The sequence below is a fragment of the Scyliorhinus torazame genome, chromosome 20 (genome assembly GCF_047496885.1).
Source record: "Scyliorhinus torazame isolate Kashiwa2021f chromosome 20, sScyTor2.1, whole genome shotgun sequence".
NCBI lineage: Eukaryota > Metazoa > Chordata > Chondrichthyes > Carcharhiniformes > Scyliorhinidae > Scyliorhinus > Scyliorhinus torazame.
This window is the reverse complement of record NC_092726.1, coordinates 112,288-135,754: the sequence shown is the minus strand read 5'-3', so window position 1 is coordinate 135,754 and position 23,467 is coordinate 112,288. Positions and strand designations below refer to the sequence as shown.

At 47.5% G+C, this 23,467-nt stretch overlaps 1 protein-coding gene across 1 annotated transcript in view; it reads left to right on the top strand.

Moving 5' to 3' along the window:
• The window catches only part of npy8br (neuropeptide Y receptor Y8b), a 62,525-nt gene extending 39,512 nt beyond the window's left edge, over positions 1-23,013 (top strand). Inside the window, exons 3-4 of the mRNA XM_072485510.1 lie at positions 5,713-5,888; positions 20,149-23,013. Coding sequence (XP_072341611.1) covers positions 20,327-21,421 — 1,095 coding nt within the window. The 5' untranslated portion in view covers positions 5,713-5,888; positions 20,149-20,326 and the 3' untranslated portion in view covers positions 21,422-23,013. The remainder of the gene's footprint in view (positions 1-5,712; positions 5,889-20,148) is intronic.
• Positions 23,014-23,467: the final 454 nt, after the last annotated feature.

The window sequence follows — 23,467 nt, the reverse complement described above, 5'->3', positions numbered from 1 at the left end:
CTTCAGTGCCTCCCAGACCACTCCCACCTGTACCTCCCCATTATCATTAATTTCCAAGTACCTTTCAATACACCCCCTCACCCTTAAACACACCCCCTCATCTGCCAATAATCCCATGTCCATTCTCCAGGGTGGAAGCTGTTGTTTTTCTTCCCCTATCTCCAGGTCCACCCAGTGTGGAGCATGGCTATAGCCGTGTACTCCGTCCCCATCACCTTTGGGATCAGTGCCCTTCCCAAAACAAAAAAATCTATTCGTGAAAATACTTTATGTACATAGGAGTAAAACGAAAACTCCTTACTCCTAGGTCTACTAAATCTCCAGGGATCTACTCCTCCCATCTGCACCATAAAATCCTTAAGCACCCTAGCTGCAGCCGGCCTCCTTCCGGTCCTGGACCTCGATCTGTCCAGCCCTGGGTCCAGCACCGTATTAAAGTCTCCACCCATTACCAACTTTCCCGCCTCTAGGTCCGGGATGCGTCCTAACATACGCCTCATAAAATTGGCATCATCCCAGTTCGGGGCATACACGTTCACCAATACCACCGCCTCCCCTTGCAGTTTGCCACTCACCATCACGTATCTGCCCCCACTATCTGCCACTATAGTCTTTGCCTCAAACATTACCCACTTCCCCACTAGTATGGCCACCCCCTTGTTTTTTGCATCCAGCCCCGAATGAAACACCTGCCCCACCCATCCTTTGCGAAGTCTAACCTGGTCTGTCAGCTTCAGGTGCGTCTCCTGAAGCATAACCACATCTGCCTTAAGTTTCTTAAGGTGTGCGAGTACCCGTGCCCTCTTAATCGGCCCGTTCAGCCCTCTCACATTCCACGTGATCAACCGGGTTGGGGGGCTCTTTAACCCCCCCCCTTGACGACTAGCCATTTCCTTTTTCAATCCAGCTCCTCACCCGGTTCCCACGTAGCTGTATCCCCCCCAGGCGGAGCCCCCCCCGCCCCGACCCTCCCCCCCCTCCCATACCAGCTCCCCCTTCTCCCCAGCAGCAGCAACCCAGTTAACACACCCCCCCCCCCCGGCTAGATCCCAAGCTAGCGTAATTGCACCCCCCATGTTGCTCCCAGAAGTCAGCAAACTCTGGCCGACCTCGGCTTCCCCCCGTGACCTCGGCTCACACTGTGCGAGGCCCCCTCCTTCCTGCTTCCCTGTTCCCGCCATGATTACCATAGTGCGGGAACAAAGCCCGCGCTTCCCCTTTTGGCCCCGCCCCCAATGGCCGACGCCCACAGCTCCTCATCCTCCCTCACCCCCTCCCCCACGACATGGGGAAGAGAGAGAAGTTACAGGGTCGCAGGTTTAACAGTCTGGGAAGTCTTCTCTTCCCCCTTTTCCCCCCTTCATCCCACAAATTCACCCCCCCCTTTTGTCCCATTCTTTTTCTTCTGGCCCGCTCACTCCAGCTTCTCCTCGACAATAAATGTCCACGCTTCGTCTCCCGTTGCGAAATAGTGGTGTTTCCCTAGATGTGTGACCCACAGTCTCGCTGGCTGCAACATTCCGAATTTGACCTTCCTTTTATGCAACACCGCCTTGGCCCGATTAAAGCTTGCCCTCCTTCTCGCCACCTCCGCACTCCAATCTTGATGCACGCGGATCACCGCATTCTCCCACCTACTGTTCCGAGTATTCTTGGCCCATCTGAGGACCATCTCTCTGTCCTTGTATCGGAGAAATCTCACAACTATTGCTCGAGGAGTTTCTCCGGCCCTCGGTCTTCGCGCCATAACTCGATAGGCTCCCTCCACCTTCAGCGGACCCGTCGGGGCCTCCGATCCCATTAACGAATGCAGCATAGTGCTCACATATGCCTCGACGTCCGCCCCCTCTGCACCTTCGGGAAGACCAAGAATCCTTAAGTTCTTCCTCCTCGCATTGTTCTCCAGCACCTCCAGCCTTTCCACACTTCTTTTGCGTTGTGCCTCGTGGATCTCCGTTTTCACCACCAGGCCCTGTATGTCGTCCTCATTCTCAGCAGCCTTTGCCTTCACGACCCGAAGCTCCTGTTCCTGGGTCTTTTGCTCCTCCTTTAGCCCCTCAATCGCTTGTAATATCGGGGCCAACAGCTCCTTCTTCATCTCCTTTTTGAGTTCATCTATGCAACGCCGCAGGAACTCTTGTTGGTCAGGGCCCCATATTAAACTGCCTTCTTCCGACGCCATCTTGCTTTGTGCCTGCCTTCCTGGCCGCTGCTCTTGAGGATCCACCGCAATCCGGCTACTTTCCTCTCTTTTTTCCATCCGTGTCCGGGGGGGGATTCCCTTCTGGATTACCGCACAGTGTTATTTGCCGTTAAAATTGCCGATGGGGCTCCTATTAAGAGCCCAAAAGTCCGTTCCAGCGGCAGCTGCCGAAACGTGCGACTTAGCTGGTCATCGCCTCACCTGGAAGTCCACACCTGGAGTGTTGTGTGCAGTTTTGGTGTCCTTATATAATCCTAACCGAATTAGTCTCTGCTCATATGACAGTCCTTATGGTGTCCTTATCTGAGGAAGGATGTTCTTGCAATGGAGGGAATACAGCGAAGGTTTACCAGACTGATTCCTGGGATGGCGGGACTGTCATATGAGCAGAGACTAATTAGGTTAGGATTGTATTCATTGGAGTTTAGAAGAGTGAGGGGAAATCTTATTGAAACTTATAAAATTCTAACAGGATTACACAGGGTAGATTCAGAAAGAATGTCCCGATGGTGGGGAGTCCAGAACTAGGGGTCATAGTTTGAGGATAAGGGATAAACCTTTTAGGACAGAGGTGCGGAGATATTTCTGCACCCAGAGAGTGGTAAATCTGTGGAATTTACTCCCACAGAAAGTAGTTGAGGCCAAAAGGTTGTGTAATTTCAAGAAGGAATTAGATATAGGTCTTGATGCTAACGGGATCAAGAGATATGGGGAGGAAGGCGGGATCAGGGTATTTAACTTGATGATCAGCCATGATCATAATGAATGGCAGAGCAGGCTCGAAGGGCCGAATGGCCTCCTATTGTCTATGTTTCTAGGTTCAATAGCAATTAGGAAGAAATGCCATATTAGCATTTATTGCAAGATTAAGGAAGTCTTGCTACAATTGTACAGGACTTTGGTGGGACCACACCTGGAGAATTGTGTACAGCTTGAGCCTAAGTAGGGAAGGCAGTGACGCAGTGGTATTGTGTCTGAACAAGCAATGCAAAGACCCAGTGTAATGATCTGGAGACCTGGCTTTGAATACCATGGCAGATGGTCGAATTTAAATTCAATAAAACATCTGGAATTGAAAGTCTAATGTCGATTGTTTGTAAAAATCCATCTGGTTCATTAATGTCCTTTAGGGAAGGAATTGTCTGGCTTCCATGTGACCCCAGGCCCACAGCAATGTGGTTAACTCTTACCTGCAAGGGCAGTTAGGGAAGGGCAACAAATGCTGGCCTTGCTAGCTATGCCCACATCCCATGAAAGAATAAAGAAAATAATGCAGGAACTCACCAAGACTCCTTGGGCAGTACCTTCCAAACCCACAACTGCTACCATCTAGAAGGACAAGGGACCGCTAATTCTGAGGAACACCATCACCTGGAAGTTCCCATCGAAGTCACTAATCATCATGGAAATATAGCATCGTTCCTTCACTGTCGCTAGGTCAAAACCCTGGAACTCCCTCCCTAAAAGTACCATGGGGATACCTACACCTCAGGGACTGCAGCGGTCAAAAAGGCAGCTCATCACTACGATCTCAGGAGAATTAGAAATGGGCAATAAAAGCGATGCCCATATCCCACAGATGCCTTGTTAAAAAATTAAGGAATGATCCACTTGCCTTGGAGGCGGGATGTGGAAGAATCACTAAATTAGTTCCTGGGATGAGAGAATGAGTAATTTGGGTCGACTCTGCAGTTTCAGAAGAATGATCTAATTAAAACATAGAAGTGTCTGAAGGAGTTTGACCGGATACAAAGGTTATTTCCCATTGGTTGGGGATTCTAGAACACGGGCACAGTCTCGGGATGAGGAATGTTTGGTCTTTCGAGTGATATGGGGAGTGGGCTGGAAGTGGAGTTGAAGCTGAAGATAAGCCATGATCCTGGCAGAGCAGGTTCAGTGGGCCATCTGATCTATTCCCATTTCTTTTGTTCTAAATTATGAAAAGTTATAACCTTTGGGGTCTTGATACATAGTTTATTGAAATGTCAGAAACTGGTCGTGAAAATAATCAGAAAGGAGATTGGAATTCTGGCCTTTATGCCCAGAGGAGTAGAACACAAGTTGCTAGACGTTATGCTTAAGCACAATCCTAGTTAAACCACATTTGGAGTACTTTGAACATCTTTGGATGAATATATTGGCCTTGGAGGGATTGCAGCGAAGATTTAACAGAATGAGTCTAAGACTCCAAAGGTTTTGAGGAAAGGTTATAAAACATTGGATTGTATTTCTTGAAATTAGGAGGCTTAAAATCAACGTTTTAAGATATTGAGGCGAACATATTGGGTCACTGAGAGAGTTGGGAGGAGGAGTCCAGGATTGGAAGCATAGAGCCAGACATTTGAAGAGGGAACCACAATGCCTGGTAGAAATGTGAAAGTCTTTTCCACAAATGGCACTTGTTACTAGATCAACTGTTAATTTTCAAAAGCTTTTACAGGATATGGGACAGTAGCACGTGTAGGTCTAAATAATAGCAAGATGCTGGAGATGTGAAATCATAACAACGTGCAGGAAAACTCAGCCGATATGGCAGCATCCGTGGAGAGAAACAGAGTTAACATTTGAAGCCCATTATGACTCTTCAATAGACTTTGAATATGACTCTGTGACTGGTTCCAAAGAAATCATATTGGACTCGAAAACGTTCATTCTGATTCTCTTTCCACAAACGTTGCCAGACCTGCTGACCGGCCATAGAGCAGCTCTGTCTCCTTGAACACCAGAACAGACCGAAGGAACTGCACCACCCAGTCTTGTTCCTGTGTTCCGAATTGAGACACTAAATAAAGACTCTGCTGGGTGGGCTTCAAAGATTTCCTGGTAACTGTGGCACTGTTCCATGCAGTGGATTTGTTGCTGATAGCTTTACAATCATTACTGAAACAGAAAATGTGGGTTTGTGAGATCTTCCTGAGAGCAAATTGGCTGAATTGATAGCTACAGTGATTCTACCTTTCAAATCATTTCTTGGCGGCGAAATGCTTTGGAGCGTGCTTGGATTGTGCAAAGCGCAATGTAAATACGTGCAAGTTGTTTCCTTGAGTCTGCATCACAGCAGGGCTTGAAAGAGGACTGAGCAGGAGACAGAGCTGCTGCTCCCAGGACATGGATGTGGGCTCAGTCCCAATGTCGCTGCTTCAACGCAGTCCAGACCCCATGTCGTCAGCATCCAGTGGCACCGCTGAAAAAAACTGTTGCTGCACATTGATTTTCCTTTAATTACCTGCGAGCGAAATCCCTTTGGAGCCCGGAGTCTGGGCTGCTTTTCCAACCTATCACAGCACATTGCGGAGTTGCACTCAGACGGAGGCTAGAGACTGCAGTATGCTCCCCGAGTGTGAAATCCAAGCAGGAGACAGATCTCGACAGCAGCTGAGCTGACGGAACTTTCCCCTGGCAGCGATCAGCATGAAGGGGAGCAAGAAAACAGCTCTGGCACAAATAAGCCAGGCTGCTGCTGCTGCTTTTTACTGACACTTGCTTTTGTGTGTGTGTGTGTGTGACAGTATAGATCGCTTGGTGAAGATGGGCTGAGGCCTTTAGGACCAGTCGCCCCCTCCCTGCTTCTGAATAGACGTCAGCTCCTGGCATTTCTACAACTGGAAATCGAAAGCAAGAAGCCACAGCAGCATCTTCCCAGGAGACAAGTCAATCAAATCCGCAGATCTACCCAAACAAAACGGTGAGAATCGCAGCTGTTGCTTGTGTGACTTCAGGTAAGGGTTAAGCTTCAGTACCTGGCCACTGTGCGCTTGGAAGCTTCTGAACGGAGTGGCTGTTTGCTATTCATTGTTGAATGGCTTCCCCTCCGACCAATGGCTGCATGTGGACCTTTTTAAGCTCTCTGCATGCTCCTGAATTTGGGAGGTCCTGGTGATGAGAGGGAAGAGAAAACTGTGTATGTGCTAACTGCTGAATACATCGAACAGCACAGACTTGTCTTTTGAGCAGTTTCAAAAGGCCAGGGCTTACCTTGTTTTGTAAATAGCACTCAATATTTTGGCTTCTTATAGTGGTTTTGATGACTTTTCATGCAAACTTTACCATAGAGAGATTCTGGTGTAATAGGAACAAATCTCACTTTTGTGCACCAAATAATAATACTCTTGAACAGTTATGACACTATGCACCAAGTGCTGGGAAATGGGATTAGAATACTTAGGTGGTTGTTTTTTTTGGTAAAATATTTTATTAAGGTATTTATAATTTTATAATAATAATAGTAAACAATACAAATGTAAACATAGTGCAAAAAACATCTCCATCCCTCGCTAATCCCACCTACCCTGAACAGAAAATAGCCGTACCGGCCCAACACCCTAGCGATCACCCCCTCCATCTCCCTCCCCTCGGAGGGCATCATGGCCGTTAGCTGCCTGTCCTTAACAAACCCCATCTAGTCTTCCCCTATCACCTCCTGGACACAGTATTCTATCTTTGGGGCGAAGATATTAGCCAACAGTTTGGCATCGACGTTCAATAGGGAGATTGGGCCTGTATGACCCGCATAGCTCTGGATCCTTCTCCCGCTTCAGGATAAATGAAATCGAGGCCTGTGACATTGTTGGGGGAAGAACACTTTGCTCCCATGCCTCATTAAATGCCGTCACCAGCAGCAGGCCCATCATTCCAGATGTGAGTCAAGGTCTGGGATCTTCCCTAACACCGCCTCATAAAGTCCGCATCGCCAAGTTTACGAACACCACCGGCATCCCATCCAGCTTCCCGCTCAGCATGATATACCTACCCCCCGAGTCCGCAACTATATTCCCTGTCTCAAATGATACCCGCTTATTGATCAGGATCGCGGCCCCCCCTCGTCTTAGAGTCCAACACCGAGTGAAATACTTTACCGACCCACCCCTTCCTCAGTCTAGTCTGATCCATTATCCTCAGGTGTGTCTCCTGCAGCATTGTCGCATCAACCTTCAACATCCTCAAATGCGCGAACACGCGAGCCCTCTTGACTGGCCCATTCAGCCCTCTGATGTTCCATGTGATCAGTCTGTTCGGGGGGGCATCCCCCCCTCTCCCGCTGATCAACCAAGTCCTGCACTTCCACGGGCCTGCCCTCAGGCACCCACCATGCTCGACCTCAATAAAATCGACCCTCCACCCCCCCCCCCCACCCCCCCCCCCCCACAAAAACAAAGTTAACTCACATACAAAACTGAGCAACGGCCCAAAAATTGATACAAAAAGCACTCCATGTACAGTCCATAATGAAAATAACTTCAACAGCACCAGCACAGCATTATCCGCCCCCAACGTTCAGTATCTTCAGTCACCTGCTAGTCTTTTGTCCTTAACAAAGTGCATCGCCTCGTCCGGTGATCCAAAGTAATGTTCTTGATCCTCGTAGGTGACCCACAAACGAGCTGGGTGTAACATTCCGAACTTCACCCCATTCTTGAAGAGGGCTGATTTTACCCGATTAAATCCCACTCTTCTTTTGGCCAGTTCTGCACCAGGTCCTGGTAGATGCGCAGCTCGCTGTCCTCCTACTTGCAGCTCCCTGTCTGCTTGGCCCACCGCAAGTTCAGTTCCCTAACCAGGAACCGGTGCATTCGCAGCGTCATCGCCCTCGGCTGCTCATTCAAACACGACTTCCTCGTAAACGCTCTGTGCGCTGTGTCTACTTCCAAGGGTCGAGCAAACGGCCCATCACCCAGCAACTTTTCAAGCATACATGTCATGTATGCCCTTGCGTTCGATCCCTCGCTACACTCCGGGAGGCCGAAGATCCTCAGGTTCTGTCTGCGGGGCCTGTTCTCCAAATCCTCCACCTCCTCCTGCAGCCTTTTCTGGTGGTCCCTCATCAGCCCCATCTCCGCCTCCAGCGCGGTTAGCTGGTCCACGTGCACGGCCACCTTCTCTTTCACCCTCTAGATCGCCAGTCTGTGGGCTTCTAGTCTCTGTTCCACCTGCCTTATCGGGTCTGAACCTTCTGACTTTTGCTAGGCAAAACTCTCCTGAATGAATTTCACCAGCTGTACCGTTGACCACTGGGCCGCCAATCCAAGATCCTGCACCTCCACCATGTTCTCCTGTGCTGTAGGTTCTGCACACGTCTTTTTTGCCCGGCTATTTCTTCTGATAAAACCACTTCTGATCCACGTCTCCTTAAACTAGTGGGGGAATTCCTCTTCTCTGTTTCACCCGGCTCCCATTTTTCCGATCAAATTCCACAAAAGTCGGGAGAAAAGGTCCAAAAAAGTTCACCACGAGCGGAGGCTACCAAATACGCGACCTCCTACTCCATGGCTGCCACCGGACGTCAGGTGGTTGTTTTTAACCAGTGCAGATGCGATGGGCCGAAGGCCCTTTTCTGTGCTGTTAGACCTCTATGACTCTATAGTTGAGAATTTGGAAGTGTTTTGGTGTACAGATGATGGTTTGAGTGATTTGAAATCTTGCAGCACAGAAAGTAGACCACCAGACCATGATGACTTTGCTGGCTCTTTGAAAGGTTCATAGAGTGAATCAACTTTCCCCAATAGTCCTGCAGACTCTGCTTTGTTTCCTAACCACCTACAGAACTTTTCAAGCGAGTAAGATTGCCTGATTGAGGTGCTTAAAATGATCAAGGGATTCAGTTGGAACAATGGAGAAAAAAACAACATGTGTGTGTCAGTGTGTGTGTGTTGGGGGGATGGGTGGTGGGAAGGAGAATTTTCTCAACAGCAAGTTTTTATGTGGAATTCACTGCGTGAAAACGTGATGGAAGTGGATTCAATGGTTACTGTAAAACGGGAATGGGATAAATACTTGAAATAAAGGCTTGTATTTACATTAACCCTGTCATGAGGTTTAAAATGCTTTACAGTCAATGAAGTCTGTTATAAGGTTGGAAATAACAAAGTCAAATTACATCCAGCAAACTCACCCAACAGCAATGAAATTCATTAATTTAATAAAACAACATTACCTGTTTCTAAAATGTTGATTGAGGAATAAATCTTTAACAGGATATGTGGTACAGCTCCCTTGCTTTTTACATGAAGGGGAATAGATTGCAGGGCTATGGAGAAAGAGCAAGGGATAGGATACTAATTGAATAATTAAGGAGCTAGTGGAGGCTCAGTTGGCTGAATCGCCCTTTAATGTTCTGTATGTTTCTGTAATTTTACAAAATATCTCCTTTGGTGGAGGAAAATAAAAGAACAAGGAGGCACATCTTAAAAATACAGGAATGTTGGGCAGGAATGAAATGGGAAAGAACTGGGAAATATGGAGCTCCTGACTCTGGATGCTGGCAGTCAATTGAAATTTTCAAGACGAAGATTGACAGATTTTGGTTAGATAAGGATGTGAAGGGATGTTGAGAAAAGGGTGGGTAAACAGTTCGTCTACCAACCAAATGTAATCTGATTGAATGGTACAACATTTTCTTGTCCTACATAGCTGGTGCAAGGTGTTGAACTTCTATTCCTGTGTACTATCTGGAAGATCCTGCCCACCGCTATGATGCCCTTCAGAATTACAACCATCTGCGATCTCTAGATTGCTCCAACTCTAACCCTTTGTCTCACTTTTGGCATAAGCTTGGGTCTTCAGCCCTCTAATCCTATGTTGGTGGACCCTTTTCCTATAACATATCCACCTCTCAGTCCTTTTAAGATCCTCCTTAAAATCAACGCTTGGTCATCTGTTCGAAGAATTCTGATGGAAGGTCACTTGTCTCAGTTTTTTTCATTCCCCAGATACTGCCTGACCTGCTGAGTATTTCGAGCATTTCTTGATACTATTTCACATTCCCACATCTTCAGTATTTTGCTTTTGTGCTAATAGTTCCTTGACTTCTGGGACAGTTTTCCTTATGCCAATGCCAAGTGCTATGACTCCTTTCCTGAGTCGGAGAAGCTATATAAATGCCATTATTTATTGTTCGGGTTAAAATATATTTAATGGCTGGAAAGAAACTATTAACCAGCACCAGTTCAATATTGGTTGCTTTGTGCTGAGGGAGGTGGCTGGCAATTCAAATACTAATCAAAGTATAGTCAAGAGCATTCTGCAAATAGCAATTCCGTAGGAAATGCATCTCCGAAACAAGCCATTCAGCTCAATCAGTCTATGCCAGCGTTTATGATCTCATCGCAGCTTTTCCAATCATATAAACGTACGAGATAGGAGAAGCAGTCAGCTACTCGACCCCTCAAGCCTACTCCGTCATTTAATAAGATCATGGCCGATCTGTTTGCGTTTCGAATTCACATTTCAGTCTACCCCTGATAACTTTTGATTCCCTTGCCTCTCTATCTCTGCCTTAAAAATATTCAGTGACTCTGCTCCCGCAGCCTCCTCATCTCTGTCCTATCAGGGTGACCCCTAATTTCAAAACAGTGCCCCTTAGTTCTGGAGTGACAACGTTTAAGAAGCATTTAGATGAGCACTTTGTCCATAGCCTTGTCTGCTATGGCATTTCAAGTGTTGGAAAATAGGATTCGAATAGATATGTGTTTGATGGTGGAACTGACATGGTGGTCCAAAGGGTCACTTTCAGCACTGGAAAACTCTGTCTCCAAGACCCAGAAGAGGAAACATCCTTTCCACATCCACTTTGTCGAGGCCATTCAGGATCTTATATACTTCAATCAAGTCACCCTCACTTTTCTGAACTCTAGTGAAAACAAGTCCACCCTGTCCAACCCACTCATTCCAGGTATCAATCTAGTAAACATCCTCTGAACGGCCCTTTCCGTCCTTCAATAAATAAGGGGACCAAAGCTGCACTCCGCTTTGAAGATGTGAATCGATAGAATCCCTACAGTGCAGAAGGAGGCCATTCGGCCTATCGAGCCTGCGCTGACTCCTTGAAAGAGCACTCTACCTAGGCCCACACCTTGCCCTAGCCCCGTAACCCTGCTTATTGATCATGACTAATCCACTTAACCTGCACATCTTTGGACTGTGGGAGGAAACCCACGCAGATGCGGGGAGAATGTACAAATCCCACATAGGCAGTCACCCAAGGCTGGAATTGAACCCCAGTCCCTGCAGTTGTGAGGCAGCAGTGCTAACCACTGTGCCACCATGCTGACACCACAATGCCCTGTATAACTGAAGACTAAAATCCTTACTTTTATGTTCAATTCCTGTCTTAATAAAGGATATCATTCCATTCCTTCTTGATTAAACACTGGATTGAACTTTGTCTTTCCAAATGTTCAGTCATCTCCTCCTTAATGATGGATTCCAGCAACTTCCCACCACAGAGGTCAAGCTAACTGGTCTAAAGATTCCTACTTTTTGCCTCTCTCCCGTTTTGAATACGGATGTCACATTAGCGTGTTTCCAATCCACTGGGACCTTTCCAGAATCCAGGCAATTCCAAAATATCATAACCAATGCACTCACTATCTCTGCTGCCACCTCCCTTAATACCCTAGTGTGCAGGCCATCAGATTCTGGAGACTTAACTGCCTTTAAGCCCATTAGTTTATTCAATACCGTCTCCGTAGTGATGGTTATTGTACCAAGTTCCTCTTCATTAACTGTAGTTTTTGGAAATTGTTTATCTTCTACCGTGAAGACAGAGGCAAAATATTGGTTCAGTGCCTCCGCCATCTCTGTGATCCCCATTATTACCTCACCAGTATTGTCCTCTAAAGGGCCAACATTTACTTTAGCTATTCTCTTCCTCTTTAGATACTTACAGAAGCTTTTGGTATCAATGTGTTTTCTGCTAGTTTTGTTTTGTGATTCATCTTAGCGCTTCTGATTTTATTTTTAGTAGCCTTTTGCTGAACCTTAAAGTTCTTCCAATCCTCCAGTTTACCACTAGCTTTTGCAGTATGGTCTGCCCAAGTTTTTGCCTCTATGTCTTCCTTGACCTCCTTGTTTTGCCATGGAACGTATTTCTCCCTTTTACAATTACTCTTGATCTCTGGAATATACTTTAATTGAGAGTTATTTAATATCTCCCTAAATATCCACCATTGTTCCTCACCTGTCATACCCTCAATTATCTGTCCCCAGTCTACTTGGGCTAATTCTTTCCTCAGGCCTGTATAATTAACTCTGCCCAACGCTAAAACTCTAGTATAGCACTCTGTCTCCTCTCACTCAATCTGAATTTGAAATTCTGGCATGCTGTGATCACTCCTTCCAAGAGGATCCTTTAATGACAAGACTATTTATCAACCCTTCTTCATAACCTAATACTAAATCTAAATCAGCCTGCTGCCTGGTTGGCTCCATAACATATTGTTCGAAGAAATAATCCTTCATGCACTCTATGAAATCCCCCTCGTGGCTACCTGTGCCAATTTGATTAATCCAGTCAATATGCATATTAAAATCACCCATGAATACTGTTGTGCCCTCCTCACCAAGCCCTCATTATTTCTTGGTTTATACTCTGCCCCTCTTTGGAGGTTTTGCTTTGGGGCCTGTAAATTACTCCTTCCAAGGAGTTTTTTCCCTTGTTTTTTATTTCCACCCAGATCGATTCAACGTTTTGGCCCGAGTGCCAATATAATTTCTTAAAACTGCCTTGATGTCATCTTTAACCAATAAAGCAACTCCATCTCCTGTTCCATCCTGTCTACCCTTTTGGAATACTGATTATTTCCTGTTAGCTTGCTAATCCATGCTAATATGATACCCCCCACACCATGAGCTTTTATTTTACATAGAACATACAGTGCAGAAGGAAGCCATTCGGCCCATCGAGTCTGCACCTACCCACTTAAGCCCTCACTTCCACCCTATCCCCTATAACCCCTCCTAACCTTTTTGAACACTAAGGGCAATTTAGCATGGACAATCCACCTAACCTGCACATCTTTGGACTGTGGGTGGGAACCGGAGTACCCGGAGGAAACCCACACAGACACGGGGAGAACGTGCAGACTCCTTCACAGACAGTGACCCAGCGGGGAATCGAACCTGGGACCCTGGCATTGTGAAGCCACAGTGCTAGCCACTTGTGCTACCGTGCTGTCCATTTTCTGCGATAACATTTGATGTAGCACCTTATCAAATGCCTTCAGGAAATCTAGGTACAGTGTGTAAACAGGCTCTCTTTTATGCAGAACACACATTAGTCCTTCAAAACAAATAAATTGGTAAATGTGATTTTCCTTTCACAAAAACAGGCTGACTCTTCGCAAACATCTTGGGTTTTACTCAGTACCCAGCTATAACCTCTTTAACGATTGATTCTAACACCTTCCCCACGACAAACGTCAAGCTAACTGGCCTGTAGTTTTCAGAGTGCTGTCTCCTTCAGTTCTTGAATAGAAGAGTTTATTTGCTACTTTCCAGTCTGATGGAACCGTTCCAGAATCTAGGGAATTTTGGAAAATGAATGCACCTACGGTCTCATTAGACACTTCCTTTAAGACTTTAGGATGAAGTCCATTAGGACCCACTTCCTTAATGATTGTAATTTCACTACGTTCCTCTCACCTTTCCACCTCCCGATTTACAGCTCTCCCATTTTTCCTCATCTAAATTTATCACTGTTCTCCCTCATTTGCTTGTTTAGTTTCTCATTAAATACTATTCATATGTACAATTCGCTTCAACCACTCCTGGTTGCAAGTTCCACATGCTCACCACTGTTGGGGGAGAAATATTTCTTCTTATTTGCTGATTGAATTCACTTGGTGGCCGTCTCATAGTTTCTCGTTATGTTCTTCCCCACAAGTGGAAACATTCTCTCTGCAATCACTGAGTCAAAACGTTTACTAATTTTTAAGACCTTTGTTAGATCACATCTCCATCTTTTTTCATTATATGTATGCCCGTGCTTTCTGAATCATCATTGTAAATATTTTCATTCTTGTATTTTTCTTTTTGAACTCTTTTTCGATGCTGTCCTCTAATAGAGATCCCATTATTTTCCCAACACTGATCAGTCTACAGTTTTCTGGGCATATTCTATCCCCTTGTTAAATATAGGGGGTGGGATTCTCTCAGCCCGGGCCGGGCCGGAGAATCCCCGCGACCGGCGCGAATCGTGCCACGTCTCCCCGATGCCGGCTGCGGAGAATCAGCGCCATTGCCGCCGGCGTGGTTGGCGCTGCGCCGGTCGGGGGTTGCTCTACGCGGTCGGCCCGCGGCATTCTCGGCCCGGGATCGGCCAAACGGCCGTTGTAAAAACGCAGAGTCCGACCGCCGCCGTCCTCACCTGCTCTCAGCCAGCGGGAGCTCGGCGTGGAGGGATCGGGGGGGGGTCCGACCCCAGAGGGGGCCTCCAATGTGGCCTGGCCCATGATCGGGGCCCATCAATCGGCGGGCCGGCCTACCTGGCTGGGGGGCCTCCTTTCCTCCGCACCGGCCCCTGTAGTCCTGTTCCATGTTGCGTCGGGGGCGGCGTGTTGAAGGAAGCCACTGCGCATGTGCGCGTTGGCGCCGGTGCCACTACGCATGGGCGGATCCCGCGGTGCCCAGTTCGCACCGGGATCAGCAGCATGAACCGCTCCAGTGCCATGCTAGCCCCCTGTAGGGGCCAGAATTGCTGACCCTGAGGCCTTGTTGACGCTGTCGAGAAATGCGACGGCATTTCCGACGACGTCAACACTTAGCCTGAGGATCACAGAATCCCGCCCAGGATTTGTGTTCGCTATCCAATAAATCTCTGACAGAACACCTTTTGCTGTTGAATTATTAAATATGTATAGTAATCCTTTCACTATCTCTTCCCTACATTATTTTAAAATGCGTCAAGGATTTTTAAATTCTATTTGAGTTTGGTTATATTTTTAACAAATCGTTTATGGATTTTGAGCCTTAGCTCCTCCAGACTAGCAAACTCTTCCTCCAAATAGAGATCCCTCATCTTGACCAGCTCCACTTCCATCCACCTTCTGTATACACTATTTCCCCCCGCCTCCTCCCCCTGGCACAAAGCCATGTTCACGCACAGCGGCGATAACACCGGCGTCCCTTCCACCCTAAAATGCCTCTTCACCGTGAATTGCACCAACGGGCACCCCGAAAACCTACTCGGAGCCATTGGCAACGCTGCCATCACCATAGCCCTCAAACTAGACCCCTTACAAGATTCCTCCTCCATCCTAACCCACTCTACCCCTTCTCCTTCGCACCATCGCTGCACCTTTTCCACATTCGCTGCCCAGTAATAAAAAAGGCCTTTGGTATAAAAATGGGAGAGCCTGAAAGTTAAACAAGAACCTTGACATAATATTCATTTTTACCGCTTGGACCCTCCCTGCCAAAGTCAACTGCAGCGTATCCCACCTCCTGAGATCCCCTGGCCTACTCCACCAGCTTTGTTAAGTTCCACGAATTGAATCCAGTCTATTCCCTCGCTACCTGAATATCAAAATACATCAACCTATCCCTCGCTACTGTAAATGGCATTCCCCCTAAATTATCCCTTGTGCCCCAGCTCATTCACCGGGAAAACCTCACTTTTCCCTACCTTCAGTTTGTACCCCGAGAACCCTCCAAACCTCCCCAACAGGCCCACCCTTCCCATACTCTTCAGCGAGTCCGAAACATACAGCAATGGGTCATCAGCATAGAGCAACACCCGGTGCTCCCTCTGTCCCCTCATAATCCCCCTCCACTCTGCCGAACCCCGAAGAGCCATCGCCAACTGCCAGCGCAGATAGCAACGGCGACAGCGGGCATCCCTGTCTTGTACCCCTGTGTAAATCAAAGCTTCGCGAGCTCATATTATTCACCCTCACCCTTGCCCTTGGGTGCCACATACAGCAACCGCATCCATGCCACAAATCTTAGCCCAAACCCAAACCTTCCCAGAACCTCGAACAAGTACCGCCACTCCACCCGATCAAATGCCTTATCCGCGTCCATGGACTCCACCACCTCCGGTATCAAAGCTCCTGATGGATTCATAACTACATTCAACAACCGTCTTATATTACTCACGAGCTGCCTGCCCTTCACGAAGCCTGTTTGATTTTCTACAACCACCCCGGGACACAATCCTCCATCCTCCCCGCCAACAACTTAGCCAATACTTTCACATCCATGTTCAATAGTGATATGGGTCTATACGACCCACATTCCACCGGGTCCTTCCTCTTTTTTGGGATTAACGTGATTACTGCCTGCATCATCATCTCCGGCAGCTCGACAGTACCCACAGGGCTGGGCCGATTAGGCTCCCCGTGATCCTCGTCGAGTATGTGCTTCCCTGCTGAGGGGCGGGCCCTCTTTTCAGGGGACAGGAACTCACAGAGTATTCAAACCCAGCCTGAGTGTGAGCCAGGCACGGTATCCCTGCCAGGACCTGTGTACATAGTCTTTTCAAACGTCTGTAAATAAACCTTCCATTCCCAACTCTACCCATGTGGCTGCTTCAACAGAAGCAGAACTCAACAGAACTCTATCCCAATAGTTATCATGGGTTTACAAGGTACAGTGCTTCAGAGGGAGCCACCTCATGCACGTCTTCCCCCTACATTATGCCACCGGAGGTCTTGTGTACCAGACATACCTGGGCACTTTTCCACATTGTTGGGTAGATGCTAGTATTGTAACTGTACGGAAATAGCTTGGCGAGGGGCCCAAGTAGTTTGGAGAACAGGTCTTCAGGACTATTGCCAGGATATTTTCTGAGGTCTTCAGCTGTTTCTTGATATCTGGGGATGGCTGGACTCTGTGATGCTGGGGACATCAGGAGGAGACGGGGTGGAATATCTAATTAGCTTTTCTGACTGAAGATTGTTGCCAATCCTTCAACCTTGTCTATTATTTTATTTGAAATGTCTCCTTTTTTATTTAAAATGAATTTACCTCATTACTCAGTGGGGCTAGTTTAGCACAGGGCTAAATCGCTGGCTTTTAAAGCAGACCAAGGCAGGCCAGCAGCACGGTTCAATTCCTGTACCAGCCTCCCCGAACAGGCGCCGGAATGTGGCGACTAGGGGCTTGTCACAGTAAGATCATTTGAAGCCTACTTGTGACAATAAGCGATTTTCATTTCATTTTCATTTCATTTCATCTCATCATTCAATGTCATGTCCACTGGTTCTATCTCATAGGTAAATACTGAAGCAAAATAGTTATTTAATTTGCTGCCATGTCTCTGTCGTTACCTGTGGTATTATCCTGCCTCTGCTTTAATGGTCCTATTCCCATCCGAGCCTTTCTTTTTATTTTGTTTTATGTTCCTTAATAATATAACTTTGGAGTTCCTCTATGCCTTCCAATATATTTTTTGACTTCTCTCTCAATTCCTTTGTACTCTCTCTTATCATGCACTCCTCGTGTAGCTGTCTCTTTCCTAATCCTCAATTGTTCCTTTAATCTTTATTCATCCGTGGAGTGTCCCCAGTCCTTAGTTTGTTCTTTCGTTTGAGCAGAATATCATTTTCCAGCAGTTTGTTGTTGCACACAGTTTTAAACATTTATCGTTATTGTGACTTTTATTCTCCTAAGTTCTGTTCTCAGCCCCTCAGAATCAGCTTTAATCCATTAACCTTTTTTACGTCATATTTCTGTTATATTATGGACACGAGATGTTCCCTGACTTTTTTTAAAAAGCTTATCTCATTGAGAAAATCACTTTTTAAGAAAACAATTTGGATTGGATTTTGTTTATTGTCACGTGTACTGAGGTACAGTGAAAAATATTTTTCTGCGAGCAGCTCAACAGATCATTAAGTACATGAGAAGAAAAGGAAATAAAAGAAAATACATAATAGGGCAACACAAGGTCCACAATGTAATTACATCACACCGGCATCGGGTGAAGCATACTGGGTGTAGTGTTAATGAGGTCAGTCCATAAGAGGGTCATTTAGGAGTCTGGTGACAGTGGGGAAGAAGCTGTTTTTGAGTCTGCTCGTGCGTGTTCTCAGACTTTTGTATCTCCTGCCCGATGGAAGAAGTTGGAAGAGTGAGTAAGCTGGGTGGGAGGGATCTTTGATTATGCTGCCCGCTTTCCCCAGCAACGGGAGGTGTAGATAGAGTCAATGGATGGGAGGCAGGTTTGAGTGATGGACTGGGCTGTGTTCACGACATTCTGAAGTTTCTTGCGGTCTTGGGCCGAGCAGTTGCCATCCCAGGCTATGATACAGCCAGATAGGATGCTTTCTATGGTGCATCTGTAAAAGTTGGTAAGAGTTAATCATGGTAAGTGGACATGCTGGATTTCCTTAGTTTCCTGAGGAAGTATAGGTGCTGTTGTGCTTTCTTGGTGGTAGTGTCGACATGGGTGGACCAGGACAGATTTTTGGCGATGTGTACCCCTAATAATTTGAAACTGCTAACCATCTCCACCTCGGCCCTGTTGATGCTGACAGGGGTGTGTACAGTACTTTGTTTCCTGAAGTCAATGACCAGCTCTTCAATTTTCCTGGCATTGAGAGAGAGAGATTGTTGTCGCTGCACCACTCCACTAGGTTCTCTATCTACCTCCTGTACTCTGACTCGTCGTTATTCGAGATCCGGCCCACTATAGTCGTATCGTCAGCAAACTTGTAGATGGAGTTGGAACCAAATGTTGCCACGCAGTCATGTGTGTACAGGGAGTATAATCGGGGACTAAGTATGCAGCCTTGCGGGGCCCCAGTTTTGAGGACTATTGTGGAGGAGGTGTTGTTGTTTATTCTTACTGATTATGGTCTATGGGTCAGAACGTCGAGGATCCAGTTGCAGAGGGAGGAACCAAGTCCTAGGTGTTGGAGATTTGATATGAGTTTTCCAATTAAGGGGCAATTTAGTGTGGCTAATCCACCTACCCTGCACATCTTTGGGTTGTGTGGGTGAGAGCCACGCAGACACGGGGAGAATGTGCAAACTCCACACCGACAGTGACCCGGGGCTGGAATGGAACCCGGATCCTTGGCACCTTGAGGCAGCAGTGCTAAACACTACACCACCGTGCCGTCCTTGGATGTTCCCTCACTTTTACTTGTTTATATGTTCTGCTTCATTTCCCAGAGCGTGATCTAATAGTGAATTTGGCCATAATGGACTTGTTGCTTATTGGGTTCAAAAGAAGTACACATTGTCAAATGCAATGTTTTGTGTTGTAATATATGAAAAATCTGAGAGCTGATGTGTGGTGACTGCACTGTATTTGGGAGGAGTAATTGACTTTGGACTTCTGGGGCGTCATTCTCCGACCCCCCGCCGGGTTGGAGAATGGCCGTTGGCCGCCGTGAATCCCGCCCCCGCCCCCGCTGAAGTCTCCGCTCCCGGAGATTGGGCGGGGGCGGGAATCCGGCCGCGCCGGTTGGCGGGACCCCCCGCTGGATTCTCCGGCCCGGATGGGCCGAAGTCCCGCCCAGGAATTGCCTGTCCCGCCGGCGTAAATCAAACCTGGTATTTACCGGCGGGACCAGGCGGCGTGGGCGGGCTCCGGGGTCCTGGGGGGGGGGCGCGGGGCGATCTGACCTCGGGGGGTGCCCCCACGGTGGCCTGGCCCGCGATCGGGGCCCACCGATCCGCGGGCGGGCCTGTGCCGTGGGGGCACTCTTTCCCTTCCGCCTCCGCCACGGTCTCCACCATGGCGGAGGTGGAAGTGACTCTCCCCACTGCGCATGCGCGGGAAACTGACAGCGGCCGCTGACGCTCCCGCGCATGCGCTGGGAAACTGACAGCGGCCGCTGACGCTCCCGCGCATGCGCCGCATTTCCGCGCCAGCTGGCGGGGCAACAAACGCCATTTCCGCCAGCTGGCGGGGCGGAAATCCCTCCGGCGTCGGCCTAGCCCCTCAATGTTGGGGCTAGGCCGCCAAAGATGCGGAGACTTGCGCACCTTTTTGCCGGCGCGATGCCCGTCTGATTTGCGCCGGCTTTGGCGCCAGTCGGCGGGAATCCCGCCGTTGGGGGAGAATTTCGCCCCAGGTTCTTGGGAATTTAATTAATTTGTTGAAGTCACTGTTGGACAGTAACTAATGTGGTAACTAATATACCATGTGTCGCCCAGTGACATATGCAACTGCTGATGTGTGAATTCTGAATTGACTGCACTCCTTATTTTCCATACAGGGGACTCAGATGGTGCACAGAAAGCCAAGGGAACACTGAGGGATTCTATCCAGGACAAATCATGGCAGAGAAGGATCACGAGATGGGTTGATGGAGGTGCCATCTTCGTCCGACTAAGGCTTGCTGAGAACTCGCATCTTGGACAACAGTGAGGCAAAGCCGGCCAGTCCGTTGAAGAATGGATCAGAACTTCAACCATTCCGTGAAATTCCATCCTGTCTCCTGGCCCAACGTTTCACTGCTGGCGGAGCAGTTCCAGTTCTGCTCTGACTCAGTGAGTAGCACCACCTTCCTCGTCGTGGCGTACAGTGCAGTGATGGCAGTGGGTGTGATCGGCAATGTGTGCCTGGTTCTGGTCATCATCAGGCAGAAGGAAATGCGCAATGTGACCAACATCCTGATTGCCAATCTGTCGTGTTCTGACATCCTCATCTCCACCATATGCCTCCCAGTGACAGTGATCTACACCATGATGGACCGTTGGATCCTTGGGGCTGCACTTTGCAAGTTGACCCCATTTGTTCAGTGCATGTCAGTCACTGTGTCCATCCTGTCCTTGGTCCTAATTGCTTTGGAGAGACACCAGCTAATCATCAACCCTACTGGCTGGAAGCCAAGTGTAAGACATGCTTACTTGGCAGTAGCTGTCAGCTGGTTGGTGGGATGTTTCATCTCTTTGCCCTTTGTGTCCTTCAACATCTTGACCAACGAGCCCTACACAAATGTCTCCTTTCTCCTGGACATGTTTGAGGACCATGCAGCTTGTATTGAGCGCTGGTCTTCAGAACGACAGAAGCTAGCCTATACCACCTGCCTCTTGGTTTTTCAGTATGGCTTGCCACTACTGCTGATGTTGATTTGCTATTTCCGGATCTTTCTGCGACTTCGAAGGCGCCGGGAGATGGTGGACCGGGCGAGGGATGGCAACCGCAGGGTCAGCCACAGTCGGCGGATCAACGTCATGTTGGCGTCTATCGTCGCAGCCTTTGGCCTTTGCTGGCTGCCGCTCACCGTCTTCAACACCATCTTCGATTGGGACCACGAGGCCATCTCCATTTGTCACCACAACCTGATCTTCTCCCTCTGTCACCTGACAGCCATGCTGTCCACCTGTGTCAACCCGATCATCTATGGTTTCCTGAACAGCAACTTCCAAAAGGAAGTGAAGGCCATGCTCTACAGGTGTCGCTGTGGTGGGGCCTCAGACAGTTATGAGAGTTTCCCCCTGTCCACGGTCAACACTGAGCTGTCAAAAGCCTCCGTGCGCCATTAACATTGTGCTTCTGTGGATCACTTGACATTCGTTGTTTTTGCTGTTTCTACACCCGACGATTCCATCCCTCACCTTATGCCTGGTTTTGCCAGTGATAAATATGCAGATGTGTGTTAAGGTAGTATGCCTGATGCAGTGATGGATTACCTAGAACGATGCCCAATGGTTTGAAAATCCATGTCTCCCTAAATGCACCTTCTCAGTGAAGCAGGACAGTGAGATGCAGACCTGAGCTGAATGTGATGTTGACAATGAATTTAATTCCTATTTGCATTCCCGTGGTTATGGACCATGGCCAGATTGAGGTAACCCTGTGGGTTGTGTTGTTTGTGTGGCTTACTGGGATCCTGCCTGTCTAGTCTGCTGGTGGTCCTCAATCAAGTGTGCACAACTGAGCGAGGGCAATGTCTGATGGATTGGAGGTGTGGACGAGGGACTGGGCACCTTACGGATGATGCTAGTCGCATCTCATCACAATGCCAAAACGATGCCTGAAGCATCCTTGCGGGCACAAGATCTTCAGGTTGAGTGATGTTCAGTTGCAGGATATGTACAGTGGGTGTAGTATTTCAACGTTTTCCGAGTGTTAATGATTATCCCACAAAACAGTTGCGAGACTGAATTAAAGGCATGTTGCAATGTTGGAATTGTTTGTTGTAAGTAACATTTTATCAGAAAAAGGAGCATTTTGTTGAGCTTGATTGGTCTACTTTCGTGCACTTGGACTTTTCATTTCTCATTTAAATGAGCACACTTGGAGATGAGTTGATTTCCAAGCCTATCTCTTTGTCACTGACCATGCAAGGCAGCCACTTGGACTGAAACATGGGGCAGGAGAAGTGAGGAAAGATGGTTTTAAACCCACACTCCATTTTGTTGTGCAGGCGCTGCAATCAGAGCCTGGTAGCAAGGCTCAGTTACTCACTGCCTATATAACTGTGCCACATGGAGAACTCTGTACAGATAAATTACAAAATTGGAAGATTTTAAAAGAGAAAAACTATATCCTTAGATTGCCTGTAGTCGGAGGACAAGACAAAGCTCTTGAGTGCTAGGGAAATATTCAAACTGGAACAGGAGTTCTGTCTTTTTAATATGTATTTACGTAAAAATGCATGAGATTGTTTACTATAGATGTTGTACCTCCATGTTCTTTTGCCAAACTTTCGGGGCCAAACCTCTTCAGGCATGAATCTTGAGCAGAGAAGAGGGGTTAGGGAGGTTCTGGTGCTAGCAGTGTGAGGAAATATTCTTCTGCAGCTCAGTGAGAACAATGTTTGTTGGACACTTTCTCCTCGATTGTAAATCAGCCGATGCCTATTCGCCGTCCATTATATAAGCCGCCCTGATTTTGTTTCTACTAAATTGAATGTAAAAGAGAAATGGGGAAGGGTGTCAATTTATAAAGGCAAGTCCAATGCCATGGGCAAGCCTCAGAATTTCTTCATTCTGTTCCAGATGCTTTGTAAATATTTCAAATTGCTTTCTGTTCAACCTTCAGTAAAATAACCTTTTGATGTAACTCATTGAATGTAATGCTGAGGTAAGATATTACCACCAAATGTCCCAATAAAATTTAAGATTGAGTTGTTCATACTGCTTTGTTATTCACCCTTTCAAGAATTCCCTGATTTCTTCAAGGACTGTCCCTCTTCAGCAGAGAAAATTCTTCAAGGATATATGTAATAGATATAAGACCATAAGACTTAGGAGCAGAATTAGGCTATTCAGTCTGCTCCGCCATTCAATCATGGCTGATATTTTTCTCACCCCCATTCTCCTGCCTCCTCCCCATAACCCCTGATCCCGTTATTAATCAAGAACCTATCTATCTCAATCTGAAAGACACTCAGTGATTTGGCCTCCACAGCCTTCTGCGGCAAAAAGTTCCACAGATTCACCATCCTCTGGCTGAAGAAATTCCTCCTCGTCTCTGTTTTAAAGGATCGTCCCTTTGGTCTGAGGTTGTGTCCTCTGCTTCTAGTTTTTCCTGCAAGTGGAAACATCCTCTCCACGTCCACTCTATCCAGGCCTCGCAGTATCCTG